Genomic DNA, 22958 nt, shown 5'->3' with positions numbered 1-22958 from the left:
AGCCAAGACGACGATGGAAGGAATTCAGGAATGTGGTCCTGTGGCAGTGTGATTCAGTCTTTACGAGGCTGTTGCGGAGACACTTAGGAATACTAAACGCAAATGTTCCAAGATATTAAAATGTCGGCTCAGCCATCTATTTACAGTGTAAAATCTCATTAAAATTTACGCGTTTCGAAGGTCAAGCTCACATCATATCTGTTATACAACAGCCTCTAAAAGCGATCAAGGTAAAATCGCGTTTAGGCAGAGTGTTGTATAACGGTTGTGATGATAAAAGGTTGTCCTTCAAAACGGGCGAACTTCAGTTTTTTTACGCATTAAACAGGTAATTGAGTTCACATTTTAACAGTGATCTTTGTTCGAATGGAATAACTTTTGGACCAACTATTGAAGAATATCGTATTAAACACGTGGATTCAGAAAACCTGTAATAGTCAAGATCGCAAACATAATTTTATTTATTTCTAGTTTTGGCTCATCTACAAGCCCTATTCAGATCATAACAAAATACACTGATCAATGTACACGTGCCAAATGGCGGGATACTTCGTCATAATTTGTATGAGCAGTATCGTTTATCATACAATCCAATTTAACAATGATTTAAATTATCCCAGAATAAAAGGTTGTCATACGTTATGCACAGTTTTCATATTTGACACTGTTATCATGGTTGCCTTATTATGTTACTATAAAGAAATGAACAGTTCTTCACCAGAAACTAGTGCTATGTAAACTTCGTATATCAACATAAAAATCATGTTTGTGTTCATAAATCTAACGGTCTTGTGTTCGATCCCCCCGGCCAGACTTAAAATTGTTGTCTTTCTCTTATAATTTCCTTCAGGTGTGACGATGTTTGTTGTTGTGAAAAATGGCGAGTTGCACTGTTGTTCGGAATCCTCGTAAACTGTAGGTCCCCACCATAGCTGACTGGGCGAGTCACTTCAAAAGTCGGAGAAAGGCAACGGCATACCACCTCTAACAGGATCATACCTATTAAAGCATTGTGGTGTTCAACCTCATATCACCAAACACTCGAAAAATTTACAATTGTAACTAATACCAATTAGCAGTTCCTGGCAATCTCGTATTGCCAGTACACGGTGTAAAACCGAACATTTTGTACTTATTTTGCATGTGACAAACCGTTGGAGGGTTTATAATTGTAATTAAGAAGTGCATAAACTATAAATTATGATGATTTATTGCTCTGAGGAAGTTTTATAGTTTGTAATTAAAGTATATTATACAAGGACGTGATACAACACCCAGAAGAATTTTAAGTATCATGACACCGGCCGTGGAAGCCTATGTAGTTGTATGAATTACGATTTTATTGGAATAAAATATGGAGTAGTAAAATTTACGATTGTTTGGTAACAATTTAATATCCCCCCCCCCCTTTACGGTTCTATGGTTAAAACAATCTGCGAATAGATGACTACTCTACTTATGGAGTTCACATAGCACTAGTTTCTAATGTGGAACTGGCATATCGTTCTTCAGAGTCCATAACTATCACTACCTGTGACATCAATTTCTAATAACGTAACATGGAGAGCATGACCTCAGTGTCGACGTACACTCCTGGAAATTGAAATAAGAACACCGTGAATTCATTGTCCCAGGAAGGGGAAACTTTATTGACACATTCCTGGGGTCAGATACATCACATGATCACACTGACAGAACCACAGGCACATAGACACAGGCAACAGAGCATGCACAATGTCGGCACTAGTACAGTGTATATCCACCTTTCGCAGCAATGCAGGCTGCTATTCTCCCAGGGAGACGATCGTAGAGATGCTGGATGTAGTCCTGTGGAACGGCTTGCCATGCCATTTCCACCTGGCGCCTCAGTTGGACCAGCGTTCGTGCTGGACGTGCAGACCGCGTGAGACGACGCTTCATCCAGTCCCAAACATGCTCAATGGGGGACAGATCCGGAGATCTTGCTGGCCAGGTAGTTGACGTACTCCTTCTAGAGCACGTTGGGTGGCACGGGATACATGCGGACGTGCATTGTCCTGTTGGAACAGCAAGTTCCCTTGCCGGTCTAGGAATGGTAGAACGATGGGTTCGATGACGGTTTGGATGTACCGTGCACTATTCAGTGTCCCCTCGACGATCACCAGTGGTGTACGGCCAGTGTAGGAGATCGCTCCCCACACCATGATGCCAGGTGTTGGCCCTGTGTGCCTCGGTCGTATGCAGTCCTGATTGTGGCGCTCACCTGCACGGCGCCAAACACGCATACGACCATCATTGGCACCAAGGCAGAAGCGACTTTCATCGCTGAAGACGACACGTCTTCATTCGTCCCTCCATTCACGCCTGTCGCGACACCACTGGAGGCGGGCTGCACGATGTTGGGGCGTGAGCGGAAGACGGCCTAACGGTGTGCGGGACCGTAGCCCAGCTTCATGGAGACGGTTGCGAATGGTCCTCGCCGATACCCCAGGAGCAACAGTGTCCCTAATTTGCTGGGAAGTGGCGGTGCGGTCCCCTACGGCACTGCGTAGGATCCTACGGTCTTGGCGTGCATCCGTGCGTCGCTGCGGTCCGGTCCCAGGTCGACGGGCACGTGCACCTTCCGCCGACCACTGGCGACAACATCGATGTACTGTGGAGACCTCACGCCCCACGTGTTGAGCAATTCGGCGGTACGTCCACCCGGCCTCCCGCATGCCCACTATACGCCTTCGCTCAAAGTCCGTCAACTGCACATACGGTTTACGTCCACGCTGTCGCGGTATGCTACCAGTGTTAAAGACTGCGATGGAGCTCCGTATGCCACGGCAAACTGGCTGACACTGACGGTGGCGGTGCACAAATGCTGCGCAGCTAGCGCCATTCGACGGCCAACACCGCGGTTCCTGGTGTGTCCGCTGTGCCGTGCGTGTGATCATTGCTTGTACAGCCCTCTCGCAGTGTCCGGAGCAAGTATGGTGGGTCTGACACGCCGGTGTCAATGTGTTCTTTTTTCCATTTCCAGGAGTGTATATAAATTGTCTAATTCTGTTAGTGTGCATTATTCTGGAATAATTCACATCGTTGCTCCAATGGACTGTATAGTAAACGATCCTGGTCACATAAACGATGACAATGTGTCCCGCCGTTTGGCAAATATACACTAATTAATGTATTTTGTTATGATCTGAAGATGGCTTGTAGATAATCAGAAACTAGTAATGAATAAAACTGTATTTGCGATCTTGACTATCCACAGCTTTATCAAAACAGTCTTGTTAAATAATAACACCCTATTAATCTATATTAGACTGCCTTTCACATCTCTCATTAAGGAGTTTTTAAAAAGTGATTGTGACCTTAGTACTCGCACGGAGGTGTTGTTGTGGTAATTCGTTTCGCGCTCCACACTTGTGCTGGACACATTATAAGGTCTATGTAATGTATTACAGTGTAAAATGAAGCTAGAAGCTTAAGATACGTGCTTAAAAACGACATAAGGTTGCAACTGGCCGATGGCACAGATAATAAAAAGAATAAAGCCTATTTGAAGCATGATTTAATTCTCAAAACATAAAAGGACGCTTAATAGAAGCAATAACCGTCGCCCACTGTTTACTCAATACTTGCACATTTTTCACCAGCCTCAAGACTTACATAGGTAATGTTTTTTCGATCAAAAGCCAGTCTTTTTCTCACAGGATATCGCTACATTCAGCAGCCTGTACAATGGGGGAAGAAGTAAACTCGCTTTCACAGAGCGGTTGAATATAGCGCGATGTCTCACCAAACAAGTGACCTGTGAACCCTGAGTGTGACGACACACCTCGAAGGATTATTTCAAGTGCAGGCCGTGCGCGCGATGTCACTTTACGGTGAGAAACGTTGTCAGCACTGGAAGCTGCTCACCGAAATGGTGACCACCACAGCGTCGTCACTCGAAAATGGGACCTCTATCATAGGGATGGCAAACTGAAGGTGTGTTTCGTGGCGTTGGTGAAAAATATCTGCTGATGACCACAACTTCCATCTTATGGTTCCTAGGTATCCCGAGGAGAATGAAACAGAACTGTGCACCGCCTTTTTCATGACAACTGAAGGGGAGGAGGGATGAAGGGCTATGGTAACTTAGACAGTCAGTTTGCTCTTTGGCGTCCATTACAAAAAAAGTTGCAAAGCATCCAGCACCGTGATCCACGAAACAGATGGGAAAGACGACGCGTAGAACGAAAACGAAATAAATCGTGTCGGGTTTTCTGCACCGTCGACTGCAGATGATGATTGTCTTCAAAGAGTGTGAACATGTTCGGCTACAAATCCAGGTCTCAGGCATGGAGTCCCTACTGTTTTCAAAATGCTCAAGTGTGTGTGAATTCCTAAGGGACCAAACTGCTGAGGTCATCGGTCCCTAGACTTACACTCTACTTAAGCTAATTTATGCTAAGAACAACACACACACCCATGCCCGAGAGGGGACTCGAACCTCCGGCGGAAGGGGCCACGCAATGCGTAAGATGGCCCCTCGAACCACGCGGCCACACCGCGCTGCCCCACTGGTTTAGAATCGGAATGGGTCAGTCATGTTTTCAATCAGTATCACATACGAACGCCTCGCATCATTATCGAGAATAATTTGAGGCGTATGCAGTAACGTTACAGGAGTCTCAGACCTATTTTTCAGGCCTACGGTCTTCCAATACGAGAGTGCACGAGCATGCCGAGCTCATCTCTTGAACAGGAGGCAGAAATGAACCAAATGGCATATGGTAATTGGTGACGTGAACCCTACTGAGCGGACTCGGAAGCAGTTAACCTTACAGTGGGTTGTTAGGGTTGTTACAGGAACAGTCTTCATATACTTGGTGGCACGAAGAGGGCCGCAATCAAGGAGAACGATAGGCTGAAGCAGCGATGTCTTGACAGCATGCCGAAAAGGATCCAAGTATATCGCCAGGGACGTTCATTAAGTAATGCAAAACATACTTTTTTCCGCCAGTTTCGGTTTTAAAATCTGCGGAATTTGTTGTGGCACATCATGAAGTGTTCCCGATTCAGCCCCTATAGTTTCATGAATTTCCGATAGGTGGTAACTGTATACGAGGCTTCAAAATGACTTCTTTAACGGAGATGAGTTCCATGGAGAGAGATGTCACTGAGTTTCTTTTGGTGGAAAACCAGAGCATTGCAGATATCCACAGTCACTTACGGAATGGCTACAGAGAACTGGCAGTGAACAAATGAAATGAAAATGAAATGAGCGAATGGCACCCTTGGCCGGGGGAAGTTCGGCCGCAAGTGCAAGTCTTATTTCATTCGACGCCACACTGAGCGACTTGCGCGCCGGAGATGAGGATGAAATGATGATGAGAACTACACAACACTCAGTCCCCGAGCGGAGAAAATCTCCAACCTGGCCGGGAATCGAGCCCGGGCCCGCTTAGATGGGAGGTGAGCACATTACCACTCAGCTAAGCAGGCGGACGACAGTGAACAAAAGCACGGTGAGTCATTGGACGAGGCGTCTGTTATCATCGCAACAATGTAGAGCAAACAAGACCATTCTCCCGCGTACCCCACACAGTTGTAACTCCTGCAGTGTTGGAACGTAGGACACTCTCATTCGAGGTGATCTACTTATCATAATCAAACATCTCACTGCACAACTAGGCATTTCTGTCGGTAGCGCTGACACACTCGTCCGTCACTTGGGGTAAAAGGTGTGTGCCCGGTAGGTTCCTAGCCGTCTAACGAAGACCACAAAGAGCAACGAAGGGCCACGTATGCGGAATTGCTTTCGCTTTAAGAGACTGATCGTGACTATTTTTTTGTCGAACATCGTCACAGGTGATGATACATTCGTTTACCACTTCGAACAGGAAGCGAAACGGCCGTTCGTGGAGTGGCGTCACATCATCTCTCCTCCGAAGAAAAAGTTTAAAGCCACACTCTCAGCCGATAATGTGATGGTTACCGTTGTTTGGAACTCTGAAAGGGTCATTCTGCTTGATATCCTATCTCGTGGTCCAACGATCAACTCTGAAGTGTATCGTGCTACCCACAGGAATTGGAGAAACGACTTAGGCGTGTTCGTCGGTACAAAAACGCAAACGACCTTGTCCTGCTTCACGACAACGCAAGGCCTCGCACAAGTGTGCATACCCGAGAGGGGCTCACAAACCTTCGTTGGACTGTCCTTCCTACAGCCCGGATCACGCACCTACCGACTTCCATCTGTTTGGCCTAATGAAGGATGCACTCCACGGAAAACAGTACATGGATCGCGGGAACATTGTCGATGCAGCAAGACGTTGGCTCCCACGTCGACCACAAGAGTGGCGACATTCCGGCTTATAAGCCGCCGTAGTAATGGGGCTCAAGTCCGTCGTATTGAACGGAGATTATGTTGAAAAATGGGGTTTTGTATAGAAAAGAGTGGGAAATAATGTGGTGTATTGGAATCCTGAATGAAACCGACATGCTTTGAGGAAAGAAATGTTTTGCATTACTTGTTGAACGCCCCTAGAGTAATACACAAGATACGCAAGAGGGTATGTAATACTACCAAGCAGCAGGTTCTGATGTCCCAGATATGCACCATCGGAAAGAATGCGTTCATATTGATTGTTATTTTGTTTTTATTTCGCAGGAGTATTGTTGTTGTTGTCGTTGTTGTTGTTGTTGTTGTTGTCGTCAGTCCAGAGACTGGTTAAATGCAGCTCTCCATGCTACTCTATCCTGTGCAACCTGCTGTTCATCTCCCAGTACCTACTGCAACCTACATCCTTCTGAATCTGCTTACTGTATTCATCTCTTGGTCTCCCTCTACGATTTTTACCCTCCACGCTGCCCTCCAATACTAATTGGTGATCCCTTGGCGCCACAAAACACGTCCTACCAACCGATCCCTTCTTCTACTCCAGTTGCTCCACAACTTTCTCTTCTCCCCAATTCTATTGAATACCTCCTCATTAGTTGTGTGATCTACCCATCTAATCTTCAGCATTCTTCTGTAGCACCACATTTCGATACCTCCTATTCTCTTCTTGTCTAAACTATTTATCGTCCATGTTTCACTTCCATACATGGCTACACTCCATACAAATACTTTCAGACACGGCTTCCTGACAAATCTATACTCGATGTTAACAAATTTCTCTTCTTCAGAAACGCTTTCCTTGCCATTGCCAGTCTACATTTTATATCCTCTCTACTTCGACCATCATCAGTTATTTTGCCCCCCAAATAGCAAAACTCATTTACTACTTTAAGTGTCTCCTTACCTAATCTAATTCCCTCAGCATCACCCGAGTTAATTCGACTACATTCCATTATCCTCATTTTGCTTTTGTTGATATTCATTTTATATCCTCATTTCAAGACACTGTCCATTCCTTTCAACTGCTCTTCCAGGTCCTTTGCTGTCTCTCACAGAATTGCAATGTCATCGGCGAACCTCAAAGATTTTGTTTCTTCCTTATTTTTCTTTTGGTTCCTTTACTGCTTGCTCAGTATACAGATAGAATAACGTCGGAGATAGGCTACAACCCCCGTAGTAAATTCCTCGTCCCACATGTAAATAAATACAAATAAAAAATATAGAAGCTCCATTTGCACGTAAGGTTCGAATAATTCAACCATTATTTACGTCCCTTCCCAACCACTGCTTCCCTTTCATGCCCCTCGACTCTTATAACTATAGAGTAGTACTACTATCATTAATTTCGTAAGACTTATGCTTTCATTCTCAACTCCTTGGAATGTACCTCCCTTCACGTATGCAGATATGCCGGCGGTGCTAATATGTTTCTTTGCAGTTTATGTCAAGTAACTGCTCCAACGAAAGTAGATCGTCTGCTTCAGGCAGCCGTCCTGCTTGATTCGACCGTCTCACTTACGGGCAGAAGCGAACGGCTTCCTCTTCCTCCAGACGAAGCTGGCGACGACGGCGTGCAGGACGAGGAAGGCGAGCAGCAGCGGGATGAAGATGAAGCCGAAGAGGACGCGCATGTAGGTCTTGCCGCTGGCTTCGGTGCTCTCGTAGCAGCGGTCGAGCAGCCGGCAGTCCGCCGGCCGGCCCCCCTCCATCACCAGCACCAGCGTCAGCGTCACCTCGTACAGCGACACCGACGGGCTCGCCACGCCTGCGGGACAGCGCAGTGCCACACCACTGTCTAACGTAGGCTAGTTTCCAAAATGGAAAGAGTCAACTGAACTTAAAAATACTAATACGACTGCAGAGTAAACTCCTAATACATTAGCGCAGTAAGACATTATTACACGCCAACCAGCGACGCTTTACACGAGATGTAAAAAATGCTACATTCAGGTCACAAAGTCACGGTATAGGGATATGTGCATATACACATGGCGATAGTATCGCATACACAAGGTATGAAAGGACGGTGCATTGGTGGAGCTGTCATTGGTACGCAGGAGATTCGTGTGAAAAGGTTTCCAACGTGATTGTGGCCGCCTGACAGGAACAAACAGACTTTCAACGCGGAAAGATAGTTGAAGCTAGACTCGCGGAACAGTCTGTTTCGGAAATCGTTAAGAAATTCAATAATTCCGAGTTTTATACTGTCAATATTGTGCTAAGAGTACCAAACTTCAGGCATGACCCCTCACTACAGACAACGTAGTGGCCGTTGGCGTTCACTTGACGACCGAGATCAGTGAGGTTTGCGTAGATGATGATGAAGTTTGGTTTGTGGTGCGCCCAACTGCGCGGTTATCAGCGCCCGTACAAATTCCCAACCTTTGCTCAGCCCAATCTCGCCACTTTCATGAATGATGATGAAATGATGAGGACAACACAAACACCGTCATCTCGAGGCAGGTGAAAATCCCTGACCCCTTCGGGAATCGACCCGGGACCCCGTGCTCGGGAAGCAAGAACGCGACCGCGAGACCACGAGCTGCGGACCGTTTGCGTCGAGTTATCAGTGCTAACAGACACGCAAAACTTGGTGAAATAGTCGCAGAAATCAATGTGGGACGTACGACGAGCGTATCCATTAGGATAGAGCGGCGAAATCTGGAGTTAATGGGCTATGGAAGTAGACGACCGACGCGAGTGCCTCTGCTAATAGCACGACATCGCCACCAGCGCCTCTCCTGGACTCGTGACCGTATCGGTTGGACCCCACGCTACTGGAAACCCGCAGGTTGGTCACGATTTAAGTTGATACGAGCTGGCGGTACTGTTCGAGTGTGGCGCAGACCTCATGAAGCCACGGACCTAAGCTGTCAACAAGGCACTTTGCATGTTGGTAGTGGATCTGTAATGGTGTGGGCTGTGTTTATATGGTCCTCTGGTCCAATTGAACCCATCCTTGACTGGAAATGGTTATGTTCAGCTACTTGGAGACCATTTGCAACCATCCATGGACTTCATGTCATGGATAAGAATGCGCCCTGTCACTCCGCCACAGTTGCTCGCTATTGATTTGGAGAACATTCTGGACAATTCGGGCGAGTGATCTGACCCGACATGAGTCCCATCGAATATCTATGGGACGTAATCCGGAGGACGGTTCGTGCACAAAATCGTACACCGACAACAGTTTCCCATTTACGGACTGCTATAGAGGCAACACGGCTCAATATTGCCGCAGGGGACTCCCAACAACATGTTGAGTCCATGCCACTTCGGGCTGTTGCTCGACGCCCGGCAAAAGGAAGCCTGACACAATACTAGGAGGTATCCCATTACTTTCGTCATCTCGGTGTACGTCTAAGTGTAACACAAGAGAATGTGCTAAGACAGTGCGACGAAAATGTCGGAACAGGCAGCTCAGATGTAGTAAGTGCGACGTAGGGCCATTAGCACATCGTACATCGCACCCAGACATGGCTAGATGGTTAAATGTGTTGATCTTCCTGTTTTAGGCAGGGTGTGGCAAAAATTTGTAAGCGCAGGCTCTATACCTATTTAATATAATGACGTACGAGACATAACTTAAAGAATCCTTTCGACAAAAGTTACCAAATGTGAATACAATATTATGGAATAGAAGGTAAATGAGGAGGAAATCGCAGACACGATACCGCGAGAAGATTTTCAGAACGAAATATCCAAATCGAAACACGCCACTTGCAGCAGCAAACATTCCGTCAGAATTATTGAGATCTTTAGAACATACCATGACAAAAGTATTCCAGCTGGTATACGATGTATGGTTCTCGCTTCCCGAGCACGGCGTCCCGGGTTCGATTTCCGGCGGGGTCAGGGATTTTCACCTGCCCCGAGATGACTGGGTGTTGTTGTGTTGTCTTCATCACCATCATTCATCCTCATTACGGTCGGAGGAAGGCAACGGCAAACCACCTCCATTAAGACCTTATAAGACCTTACCCAGTACGGCGGTGCGGGTCTCCCGCATCGTTACCCTACGCTCTGTCAAGAAGCTTGGGACTTCATTTCCATATATATATATATATATATATATATATATATATATATATATATATATATATATATATATATATACTCCTGGAAATTGAAATAAGAACACCGTGAATTCATTGTCCCAGGAAGGGGAAACTTTATTGACACATTCCTGGGGTCGGATACATCACGTGATCACACTGACAGAACCACAGGCACATAGACACAGGCAACAGAGCATGCACAATGTCGGCACTAGTACAGTGTATAACCACCTTTCGCAGCAATGCAGGCTGCTATTCTCCCATGGAGACGATTGTAGAGATGCTGGATGTAGTCCTGTGGAACGGCTTGCCATGCCATTTCCACCTGGCGCCTCAGTTGGACCAGCGTTCGTGCTGGACGTGCAGACCGCGTGAGACGACGCTTCATCCAGTCCCAAACATGCTCAATGGGGGACAGATCCGGAGATCTTGCTGGCCAGGGTAGTTGACTTACACCTTCTAGAGCACGTTGGGTGGCACGGGATACATGCGGACGTGCATTGTCCTGTTGGAACAGCAAGTTCCCTTGCCGGTCTAGGAATGGTAGAACGATGGGTTCGATGACGGTTTGGATGTACCGTGCACTATTCAGTGTCCCCTCGACGATCACCAGTGGTGTACGGCCAGTGTAGGAGATCGCTCCCCACACCATGATGCCGGGTGTTGGCCCTGTGTGCCACGGTCGTATGCAGTCCTGATTGTGGCGCTCACCTGCACGGCGCCAAACACGCATACGACCATCATTGGCACCAAGGCAGAAGCGACTCTCATCGCTGAAGACGACACGTCTCCATTCGTCCCTCCATTCACGCCTGTCGCGACACCACTGGAGGCGGGCTGCACGATGTTGGGGCGTGAGCGGAAGACGGCCTAACGGTGTGCGGGACCGTAGCCCAGCTTCATGGAGACGGTTGCGAACGGTCCTCGCCGATACCCCAGGAGCAACAGTGTCCCTAATTTGCTGGGAAGTGGCGGTGCGGTCCCCTACGGCACTGCCTAGGATCCTACGGTCTTGGCGTGCATCCGTGCGTCGCTGCGGTCCGGTCCCAGGTCGACGGGCACGTGCACCTTCCGCCGACCACTGGCGACAACATCGATGTACTGTGGAGACCTCACGCCCCACGTGTTGAGCAATTCGGCGGTACGTCCATCCGGCCTCCCGCATGCCCACTATACGCCCTCGCTCAAAGTCCGTCAACTGCACATACGGTTCACGTCCACGCTGTCGCGGCATGCTACCAGTGTTAAAGACTGCGATGGAGCTCCGTATGCCACGGCAAACTGGCTGACACTGACGGCGGCGGTGCACAAATGCTGCGCAGCTAGCGCCATTCGACGGTCAACACCGCGGTTCCTGGTGTGTCCGCTGTGCCGTGCGTGTGATCATTGCTTGTACAGCCCTCTCGCAGTGTCCGGAGCAAGTATGGTGGGTCTGACACACCGGTGTCAATGTGTTCTTTTTTCCATTTCCAGGAGTGTATATATATATATATATATATATATATGCGTGAATATTATAGAATCATCAATTCACTTAGTCACGGTCGTAGAATACTGACACTAATTGCACACAAAAGAATACGCGAGGCAATTTTGACCCTGCTACTTTTCTTAAAGAAAGACAAATAAACGTTTGTAGCACATTTTTATTCAGTGCAAGTTTTTGGCGACGTTGTATGGAATATACCCTTTGAAATATTGAAACTAACAGTGATAAAATACACGGAGGGAAAAGATAGCTACAACTTGTACATAAACCAGAATGCAATCGAAATATATGAAAGGGAGGCAGTACCTGAAAAGGAAGTTAATGTTGTTTTACCACACAGTTAATAAGCGCTACAGGAAGGGAGGAGAAATTTAGAAAAGAAATTATAGTTCAGGGAGAAGAATGAAAATTTTAAGATTTGCCAATGACATTGTAATTACGGCAAGACGGGGAAGGACTTTCAATATTAGTTGAACGTGATGTACAGTGTTTTGAAAAGAGCTTATAAAATGAATATCGATTACAGATAGAAAGAGCGCTGGTCTGCAGGTGAATCAGATCAAGTAACACTGAGGAATTGTGTTTCGAAGATGAAAGTAGTAGGCGAGTTTTCTACTTGGCCAGAAAATAACTGACGACGACAGAAGTAAGGAGGATTTTAATGCAGACTGGAAAAAGTGAGAAAAGCTTTCCTGAAAAAGAGAAATTTGTTTAAATATGTTACAATTTGAAATGTTAGAAAATCTGAAACGTAAACGATAAGCAGTTGAGAAACGACCAGAAAGAAGCTGTTGAAATGTGGTGCTACAGAAGAATGATGAAGATTTCATGGATAGGTGGAATAATTAATGAGGAGGTACTCAATCGTATTGGGGAAAATAAGTAATTTATCGTAAAACTTGAGTAACTGTAGCGATCAGCTGATAGTAGATGTCATTAGCCTTCAGGGAATTGTCTGTAATGAAGGGAAATTTCAGGGGTAAGAATTGTACAGCGAGACCGAGGCTTGAGTATTGTAAGCAGATTCAGTGGAATGAGATTGTGATTGACATGCAAACGAGAGACCAATGTGGGGAGCTTAGGAGCAGAGCAACAAAAAGAGCAACATTGAACATTTTGAGACCGTATGCTCTGAAGCTTTGTATCTTTTATTATTCAGTTATTACTGCTAAAAATATGAAACGGCAATCTCAATACTTATTGGAGGTTATAAAAAATACATGCCATATAGAACTGCTGCACTAAGCTGGACAGAAAAATGACCTACACAATGTTAGGAGGCGTCTGACGACTTTTATCACTTCAGTGTATGTTAGAATTACCACCTAGTATTCTTGGACCAACTGGTCCTCCAGTGCTCAGAATCTGTAATTAACTATTCAAAAAATATTAAGTGTAACTACACACTATAGCTTTAGGATGTACTACTACGCTCAGAGTAATAATGATTTCATTGTCCAGTGTTACATTACTGAGTGCGCTGCTAGTCTTTAAGTCATGAAATAGTTTCCCTTCTCTGAGCGGAGGTGATCACCGTGTCATTAGGAAAGTTTTCCTGGTATCTGAGGCTCTACCATAGGGGCGCTGTGCCAGCATCGAACACCTCAACCCTACCGGAAAAATCAGGAACCATTTCTCCTGAAACGCGCCAGGAGAGCACGATACTCGAAGTCCAACCCCGCCTCCTCATATTCAGAAAAATTGTCTTCTATTAGCAGCTCTTTTGTGACTGATCTTTCATAGACACCTGAGTACTCGCATCGTTGGGAGGTTACCTCTTGGATTTGATGTTGTCGTAACTTCCAGTGCTGTTTCTGCATCCGCAGCTGCCGGTGGAACTTGCTGGTCTGTAATTCCTCTTGAGCTATTTCAATTGCTCTTTTCATTTTGTTGTCCGATATCTGCTGTATTTTGAATTAATCTGGTTTGATTTAGGATGTATTACTCACGAGAATACCAGGCAGTAGAAGCTTTTCTGCATTACAGAGTATGCGATCTCATGTCTACTCCCTGCGTAAATTCCATATGTTGTCACATTCAACCAGAGTATGTTCAGATATGCCTTTCAATCCGTAGTTGCACGTCTGTGTCCTGATCATGTTAATTCTACCTAAACACACAATATGCGGGCAATATCCTGTCACGAAATGTATAATGCTTTTGGAGCGGTTTATGTAAGGTAGTTGAACTCTCATGGATGCTTGTGAAAAATGCGCGTACCTCCTGTGCGTACTAACCTATTTCCAGTCACATAACGATTCTACAAACATAATTCCTTTGTTTCTTGTCAATGATGTACAGGGAAATTAAGTCTTGTACTTCTGTTAGATTACCACTGTGCAAAAAATGACAAGCTCCTAAATTTTGCCCTTTATTTCTGTGGGACAAATTTCTAACAATACTAGAAAGCTTCTACACCTGTGCTTATATACCGCAAGCCACATTACGGCGTTTGGCGGAGGGTACTTTGTGTACCAGTGTCCTCCCTCTTTTCCTGCCCCGGGCGCTAATGGTTCGCGAGAAGAACCATTGCTGGCAAGCCTCCGTGTGGGCTCGGATCTCTACAATTTTGTCGTCATGATCTTTTCGCGAAATATACGTAGGAGGACTCTTCTAACAACCTACGCTCTTGTGGGTGGAGTACATTTCCTGAGGATTCTTCCAATGAATCTGAGTCTGGCATCTGCCTTACGTCCAACTAGTTCGTTCCGCTTTAAATCGTTCAGTGCCCATATTCCTAGTTAATTTATGGATGTGATTGCTTCCAGTGATCGCTCTGGAATCGTGGTATCATACAATAAGTGATATTTCTGCCTCTTTATGCGCAGTACGTTACAAGTTGCCAATGCCTACATAAAGGTCGATCTTCTATCGGTCTTCCTGCATTATGCTACAGTTTTCTAGCGGTGCGACTTCTGTTTATACGGTAGCATCATCCACGAAAAGTCTCACCGAACTTTCGACGTTACTGACTAGATTAAAATTAGTTGATAGTTAACACTTCACGCGCTGTTGCTGGTTTCCCGCAATCAGAGCGCTCAAGTCACGCCCGAACCGTTCGCTGCTGCCAGACTACCACAACAAGTAGTTCACTTCCAATTCCTAGTCCGGCTTTCTTTCTTGATGTCTTTGGATTCCGAATCCTCGGTCTGGTCCTTTTATTTCGTATTTCATCAAGTATGATAACCAGACTAAAAACAAAACACACACACACACACACACACACACACGCGCGCGCGCGCGCGCGCGCGTGCGCGCGCACACACACTCACACCGAAATGCCCACGTTTCATACACAGCGCTAGCCAAATACTGCTGGATTGTTCCGTACAAGACGCGATTCAGCGTCATTTATACAGCTATTATAAACACAGAGATCGGCTTACATTAGGAACGCTTGGTGCCACAGTGTGTGAAGCTGAATTTTTGAAGGCTGTCAATTAATCATTGCGACCTGAAGACGACAGTCACAAATATAACAACTATTAGCAGTGTAATGGCAAAGCATAGTGCTTAGCGTGTAAATCTGACGCATAGAAGGTCGAAGGTTCGAATTTCGTCTGGTGATTTTTTTTTCTATGTCTAATCAAAAGACTGTAATTACGAGGGCTGTTCGGAAAGTAAGGTCCGATCGGTCACGAAATGGAAACCACAGTGAAAATCCGATGAAGCTTTGCCCAGATATGTTGGGCAGTGTCTCTAGTACGCCCGTCGATGGGGTCACGTCGCTCTTTTCAGTTCTGAGCGCACAGTGTGCACGTAAAAATGTTTAGAACAATAGTGTCTCTCGCCAAGTACGAGGGCCTGGTGTGATATTTCGCCTGAGGCCATGCAGCCTGCTTAACATAGCTGCCATGCGTTTCCTTCTGCATGACAATTCTCGGCCGCACTCTGAAGGGGCAATGAAGATGCTCATGCAGCGTTTCCGATGCGAAGTGTTTGGTCAGCCACATACAGCCCATAATTGACTCTCTCTGAGTTTCATCTCTGCTCACGTGAACCTCTAGATATGAAGACAATGTTCTGGCACAGACAACGAGCTGTAGATCAGAGAAGAGAATTGGCAGGAAGCACAGGCGGCTTGCTTGTATGACGAGGGTATTGGAAAGTTGGTACAACGCTGCGACAGATGTCTAAATCATTTCGGTGACTATGTAGAGAGGTAGCTGGAAGGTGCAGTTAACTGTTACAAAAATGGTTCAAATGGCTCTGAGCACTATGGGACTTAACTGTTGTGGTCATCAGTCCCCTAGAACTTAGAACTACTTAAGCCTAACTAACCTAAGGACATCACAAACGCCCATGCCTGAGGCAGGATTCGAACCTGCGACCGCAGCGGTCGCGCGGTTCCAGACTGTAGCGCCTAGAACCGCTCGGCCACTCCGGCCAGCAACTGTTACAAATAAGACATTTTTGATTTTGACAGTGGTTTCCATTTTGTGACACCGATCGGACCTTACTTTCTGAATAGGCTTCGTATCATTTTTATTCGGTTAATTGGTTTTTATTTCTAATACTTTACCGCATCATTTTCATCATGGCACTGACTTTTTTATTTGCTTTTATTTTTGTTTCTATCATTTTTTTTTCGTTTGGAGTCTGCTTGTGTCGCCTATAATCTGCAACCAAGTGCCAGCCAGGACTGCTCATCTGTCGGTAATGCGATGACAGAGTGAGGATAGTTTCAGGTAATCAGTGACAGCGAGCAATAACAGTTGGCTTTTACCGCTGAAACTGAAATTTTGCTGCTGAACCTGGTTATGCAAACAAACACATTTTGAAATTTTTCTCTCTTGAGTTTGCTCTTAGAAGTTAGCGTTAAATGCCGCGAAAAAAGCAGTCACGATTTTAGTTCTGTTGCAGATTGCTGATCGCCCTTTTCTCGGATATCACGAGTTGTGGTTAGGTTAGGACATGAGTTTAAATTCGGGGCCACAAAACCCTGCGTCTGACGTAGTTCAGTTATCGGTCGCTTAAAACCAGCTGTCGGTAGAGCATGTCGCATTTCCGTCATACCTCGCGGCGGCCGCTTCCAACATTGTTCCGCGTTACACATTGAACATCATTTGCGAAGTTACCCTCCGTGTTCGTATGTCGCCTACAGCCGAGTGGTAGCCGACAGCAGATGTGGCAACACTGTAGTGGCAAGTGACAGACGTCAACTACCAAGCAATTTTGATCGGACTGTAGTTCGTTTAGAGTTACTTTGACGTCTGAAGATTTGTCTCCATTGAGAGTGACGCGATGTGTTCCGTTTGTTAAACGGAAGCGCCAAAGAAACTGTTGTAGGCATGTGTATTCAAATACAGAGATATGTAAACAGGCAGAAAACGGTGCTACACTCGGCAACGCCTATATAAGATAACAAGTGTCTGGCGCAGTTCTTAGATCGGTTACTGCTGCTGCAATAGCAGGCCATTAAGATGTGAGTGAGTTTGAACGTGGTGTTATAGTCTGCGCACGAGCGATGGAACACAGTATCTTCGAGGTACCGATGAAATGCGGATTTCCCCGTACGATGATTTCACGAGTGTACCATGAATATCGGAATCCGGTAAAACATCAAATCTCCGACTTTGCTGCGGTAGGAAAAAGATCCTTCAAGAAAAGGATGAGCGGCGTCTGAACTAATCGTTCAACATGACAAAAGTGCAGCCCTTCCGCAAACTACTGCACATTTCAGTGCTGGGGCATCAACAAGTATCATCGTGCGAACCACTGAAACAAACATCATCGGAATAGTCTTTCAGAGCCGAAGGCTCACTCGTGTACCCTTAATGACTGCGAGACTCAAAGCTTTACACCTCGCCTGAGCCCGTCAGCACCGACACTGGACTGTTTATGAGTGGAAACATATTGCCTGGTCGGACAAGTCTCATTTCAAATTGTATCAAGCGGATGAACGTGTACAGGTATGAAGGCAACCTCATGAATCCATGGACCTTGCATGTTAGCAGAGGCCGTTCAAGCTGATGGAGACTCCGTGATGGTGTGGGTCGTGCGCAGTTAGATACGACTCCGAATGATGACACAAACGTAAAAATCCTGTCTGATCAACTGCATGAATTCACGCTCATTGTGCATTCCGACGGATTTGGACAATTCTAGCAGGAAAATTCGGCATTCCACACGTTGAGGATAGCTAAAGAGTGGCTTCAGGAACACTCTTCTGAGCTTAAACACTTCCGCTGGCCAATAAACTCCCCAGACATGAATATTATTGGGCATATCTGGGATGTCTTGCAACGTACTGTTCAGAAGAGACCTCCACCCTAGATTAGATTAGTTTTTCGTTCCATAGATCCGTGCTGAGGAGATCCTCGTGGATGTGAATCATGTAATTTTTTTTTAAAGCTGAAATAACAATACTAATAGTATGAATATGCACAATACATCACTTGCTTTTATCAAAAAATTCGTCGATGGAGTAGAAGGAGTTGGCCACTAGTAAGTCTTTCAGGCTACTTTTAAACTGATCTTTATTTGTAACTAAATCGTTTATGTTTGCTGGCAAATTATTGAAGATGAGTGTTCCTTAGTAGTGGACCCCTTTTTGAACTAAAGTAAGTGCTTTTAAGTCCTTGTGCAGATCATTTTTGTTCCTGGTATTGTATGTATGAACTGAGCTGTTTGGTGGAAAAAGAGATATATTATTTAGGACAAATTTCATTAAGGAGTAAATATACTGAGAGGCAGTAGTTAGTATACCCAGTTCTTTGAAGAGGTTTCTACAGGACGTCCGTGAAGTTACTCCACAAATAATACGTATTACACGCTTTTGGACTCTGAAAACTTTTGTTTGACTTGAAGAGTTACCCCAAAATATTATACCATAGGACATGAAAGTAGGCAAAGTATGCAAGCTTTTTCATTTTTATGTCGCCTGTGTCTGCCAACACTCGAATTGCAAATACAGATTTGTTAAGGCGTTTCTGCAGTTCTGTGGTGTGCTCCTCCCAACTGAATTTATTATGAAGTTTTAATCCCAGGAAGTTAAGACTGTCGACTTCTTCTGTCTGCTCTTCTTCATACTTTATGAATATGCTGGGTGGAAACCTCTTACAGGTTCTGCATTGCATATAGTGAGTCTTTTCGAATTTTAATGTCAGTGAGTTAGCTTTAAACCATTTATTAATATCCATGAAAATATCATTAGCAGATCTTTCTAGAACTACACTCGACATACTATTTATTGCAGTACTTGTGTCATCTGCAAACAAAACGAACTCTGCTCTGGCAGTGTAACTGATGAGAGATCATTAATGTACACAAGAAAAAGCAATGGCCCTAAGATGGATCCTTGTGGGACCCTCTCGTACTCTTACGTATTTATGGACGGACAAGTAGGATTCATGGTGTAAATACCCCCCAGCAGTACTTTAGACATTTGTCGAGTCCATGGCACGCTGCGGCACTTCTGCGTGTTCGCGGGGGCTCTACACGATATTGTGCAGGTGTACCAGTTTCTGGCTCTTCAATGTAGGAACCCTTCAGCCCAATGGCGCAACTGGCCCGCACCGAACGCCTTCCCGGAGTCGAGGGACTCGGCATCGAGCTTTGCAAAATTCTACAAGAGAGCGACGCCAGAGAAGTAGAGTTAATGTTTGCGGAGCGGTTAGCGACTGACCGAAGGCGACGACCCAGATGATGGCGAGGCAGGTGGAGCAGGCGGGCGCGGCGGGCTCCCAGCGGCCCGGGCCGGCGGCCAGCAGCAGGCTGCGGTAGCGGTCCAGCGCCACCAGCCCCAGCGTCAGCGCGTTCGCCAGCGCGCCCGCGAACTCCATCAGCGGCACCGAGCCGCACATCGTCCCGCCCAGGTTCTGGCAAAAGCACACATTCGGCTTTATATTCCTCCACTGCAGCTGCAGGCGACGTTGTGCTACTTACGTAATGAAACGAAACACCTGCAGCCTACGCTTTGATGTTATTGTACTGCACTGAAACCAGCTTTGGGGGGCAGTACGCTATCTTTCGGCCTCAACTTGCACTGGAGGGGTGAACTTAAGTCGTATACACGATCCCACCAGTGACCAACAGCTATGAACTGACTTCTGTAGAATATTGTAAAAGCGATGTTCTATCTGCAACCATAGTTACACTATTCTACAGAACCATGCTTGCAGACACTAGGTCGTTTTTACGGTATTCTGCGGAACCATAGACGCAGACACAACATCACTTTTACAGCATTCTGCGGAAACATAGATGCAGACACAACATCGCTTTTACAGGATTCTGTGGAACCATGGTTGCAGACACAACATCCTCATTATGCTATTCTGCACAACTATGGTTGGGGACACAACATTACTTTTACAGTATTCTATGGAAACCATGGCTCGAGACACAACATTGCTTTTGCAATATTCTATGACACCATGGTTGTAGATCTAACATCACTTTTACAGTATTCTATGGAAGCCAGTTCAGAGAATTGTAAATACGATTGGGGTTCACCCCATCAGCGTCAGTTAAGGCATGACGATGGTGTATTGAGTCACCGACACTGGTTAGGATACAAAAAAATAACATCAAATCGACGGCTACAGGTGTTTCATTTTATTACATAAGTGAGTGGCCAAAGTCCATCATATTGTCATCCACAAGGATTGGTATACAGAAACTTGTTTTGTAATTTGCGAAATACTAACAACAGAAAACATGGTTTCTACACTACTGGCCATTAAAATTGCTACCCCAAGAAGAAATGCAGATGATAAACGGGTATTTATTGGAAAAATATATTATACTAAAACTGACATGTCATTACATTTTCATGCAATTTGGGTGCACAGATCCTGAGAAATCAGTACCCAGAACAACCACCTCTGGCCATAATAACGGCCTTGATACGCCTGGGCATTGAGTCAAACAGAGCTTGGATGGTGTGCACAGGTACAGCTGCCCATCCAGCTTCAATACGATACCACAGTTCATCAAGAGTAGTGACTGGCGTGTTGTGACAAGTCAGTTGCTCGGCCACCATTGACCAGACGTCTTTAGTTGGTGAGAGATCTGGAGAATGTGCTGGCCAGGGCAGCAGTCGAACTTTTTCTGCATCCAGAAAGGCCCGTGCAGGACCTGCAACATGCGGTCGTGCATTATCCCGTTGGAATGTAGGGTTTCGCAGGGTTCGAATGAAGGGTAGAGCCACGGGACGTAAGACATCTGAAATGTAACGTCCACTGTTCAAAGCGCCGTCAGTGCGAACAAGAGGTGACCGAGACGTGTAACCAATGGCACCCCATACCATCACGCCGGGTGATACGCCAGTATGGCGATGACAAATACACGCTTCCAATGTGCGTTCACCGCGATTTCGCCAAACGCGGATGCGACCGCCATGATGCTGTAAACAGAACCTGGATTCATCCGAAAAAATGACGTTTTCCCATTCGTGCAAAAAATGGCTCTGAGCACTATGGGACTCAACTGCTGAGGTCATTAGTCCCCTAGAACTTAGAAATAGTTAAACCTAACTAACCTAAGGACATCACAAACATCCATGCCCGAGGCAGGATTCGAACCTGCGACGTATCGGTCTTGCGTTCCAGACTGCAGCGCCTTTAACCGCAGGGCCACTTCGGCCGGCCCCATTCGTGCACTCAGGTTCGTCGTCGAGTACACCATCGTAGGCGCTCCTGTCTGTGATGCAGCGTCAAGGGTAACCGCAGCCATGGTCTCAGAGCTGATAGTCCATGCTGCTGTAAACGTCGTCGAACTGTTCGTGCATATGGTTGTTGTCTTGCAAACGCCCCCATCTGTTGACTCAGGGATCGAGACGTGGCTGCACGGTCCGTTACAGCCATGCAGATAAGATGCGTGTCATCTCGACTGCTAGTGATACGAGGCCGTTGGGTTGGCTCTGAGCACCATGGGACTTAACTTCTGAGGTCATCAGTCCCCTAGAACTTAGAACTACTTAAACCTAACTAACCTAAGGACAGCACACACATCCATGCCCGAAGCAGGGTTCGAACCTGCGGCCGTAGCGGTCGCGCGGTTCCAGACTGTAGCGCCTAGAACCGCTCGGCCGGCTGGCCGTTGGGATCCAGCACGGCGTTCCGTATTACCCTCCTGAACACACCGATTCTATATTCATTGGATCTCGACCAACGCGAGCAGCAATGTAGCGATACGATAAACCGCAATCACGATAGGCTACAATCCAACCTTTGTCAAAGTCGGAAACGTGATGGTACGCATTTCTGCTCCTTGCACGAGACATCACAACAACGTTTCACCAGGCAACGACGGTCTACTGCTGTTTGGGTATGAGAAATCGGTTGGAAACTTTCCTTATGTCAGCACGTTGTAGGTGTCGCCACCGGCGTCAACCTTGTGTGAATGCTCTGAATAGCTAATCATTTGCATATCACAGCATCTTCCTCCTGTCTGTTAAATTTTGCGTATGTAGCACGTCATCTTCGTGGTGTAGCAATTTTAATGGCCAGTAGTGTATATAGTCTGCAGGCTGAGATAACTAAGAAAGGGCTCCGCTGATGCATCTGGAATGAGTAAATATACATCGAGGTCTGGTTTGAAGCTGGGTGTACTTGGAGCGATTTTCAGATTCAAATGTGGTTATCATAATAGTTTTTTAACTTTTGTGATATTTATGTCAGTGAACGTAGGAGCTAGTATGAAAGGATTAGATACTAATTAGTGCAATGTTGTTGTTGTGGTCTTCAGTCCTGAGACTGGTTTGATGCAGCTCTCCATGCTACTCTATCCTGTGCAAGCTTCTTCATCTCCCAGTACCTACTGCAACCTACATCCTTCTGAATCTGCTTAGTGTATTGATCTCTTGGTCTCCCTCTACGATTTTTACTCTCCACGCTGCCCTCCAATGCTAAATTTGTGATCCCTTGATGCCTCAAAACATGTCCTACCAACCGATCCCTTCTTCTAGTCAAGTTGTGATTAGTGCAATACATTTTCTAAAACGCAGAGCAAGTGACGGAGAAAATGTAGGTGATCGAAGTTATCATAGATCTGGGGGTACAGTTCCCTGCCTATACTTCCACCACAATTGTTAGCTACCATTCTATTTGTG

The 22958-nt window shown here is 46.0% G+C and overlaps 1 protein-coding gene across 1 annotated transcript in view; it reads right to left on the bottom strand.

Annotated features, from left to right (window-relative positions):
- The window catches only part of LOC126456095 (gastrin/cholecystokinin type B receptor-like), a 61883-nt gene that overhangs the window by 3503 nt on the left and 35422 nt on the right, over positions 1–22958 (bottom strand). Inside the window, exon 3 of the mRNA XM_050091850.1 lies at positions 7875–8160. Within this exon, the coding sequence (XP_049947807.1) occupies positions 7875–8160 (286 nt within the window). The remainder of the gene's footprint in view (positions 1–7874; positions 8161–22958) is intronic.

Source organism: Schistocerca serialis, chromosome 2, assembly GCF_023864345.2.
Source record: "Schistocerca serialis cubense isolate TAMUIC-IGC-003099 chromosome 2, iqSchSeri2.2, whole genome shotgun sequence".
Classification (NCBI taxonomy): domain Eukaryota; kingdom Metazoa; phylum Arthropoda; class Insecta; order Orthoptera; family Acrididae; genus Schistocerca; species Schistocerca serialis.
This window is presented reverse-complemented; position numbering and strand designations above follow the sequence as displayed.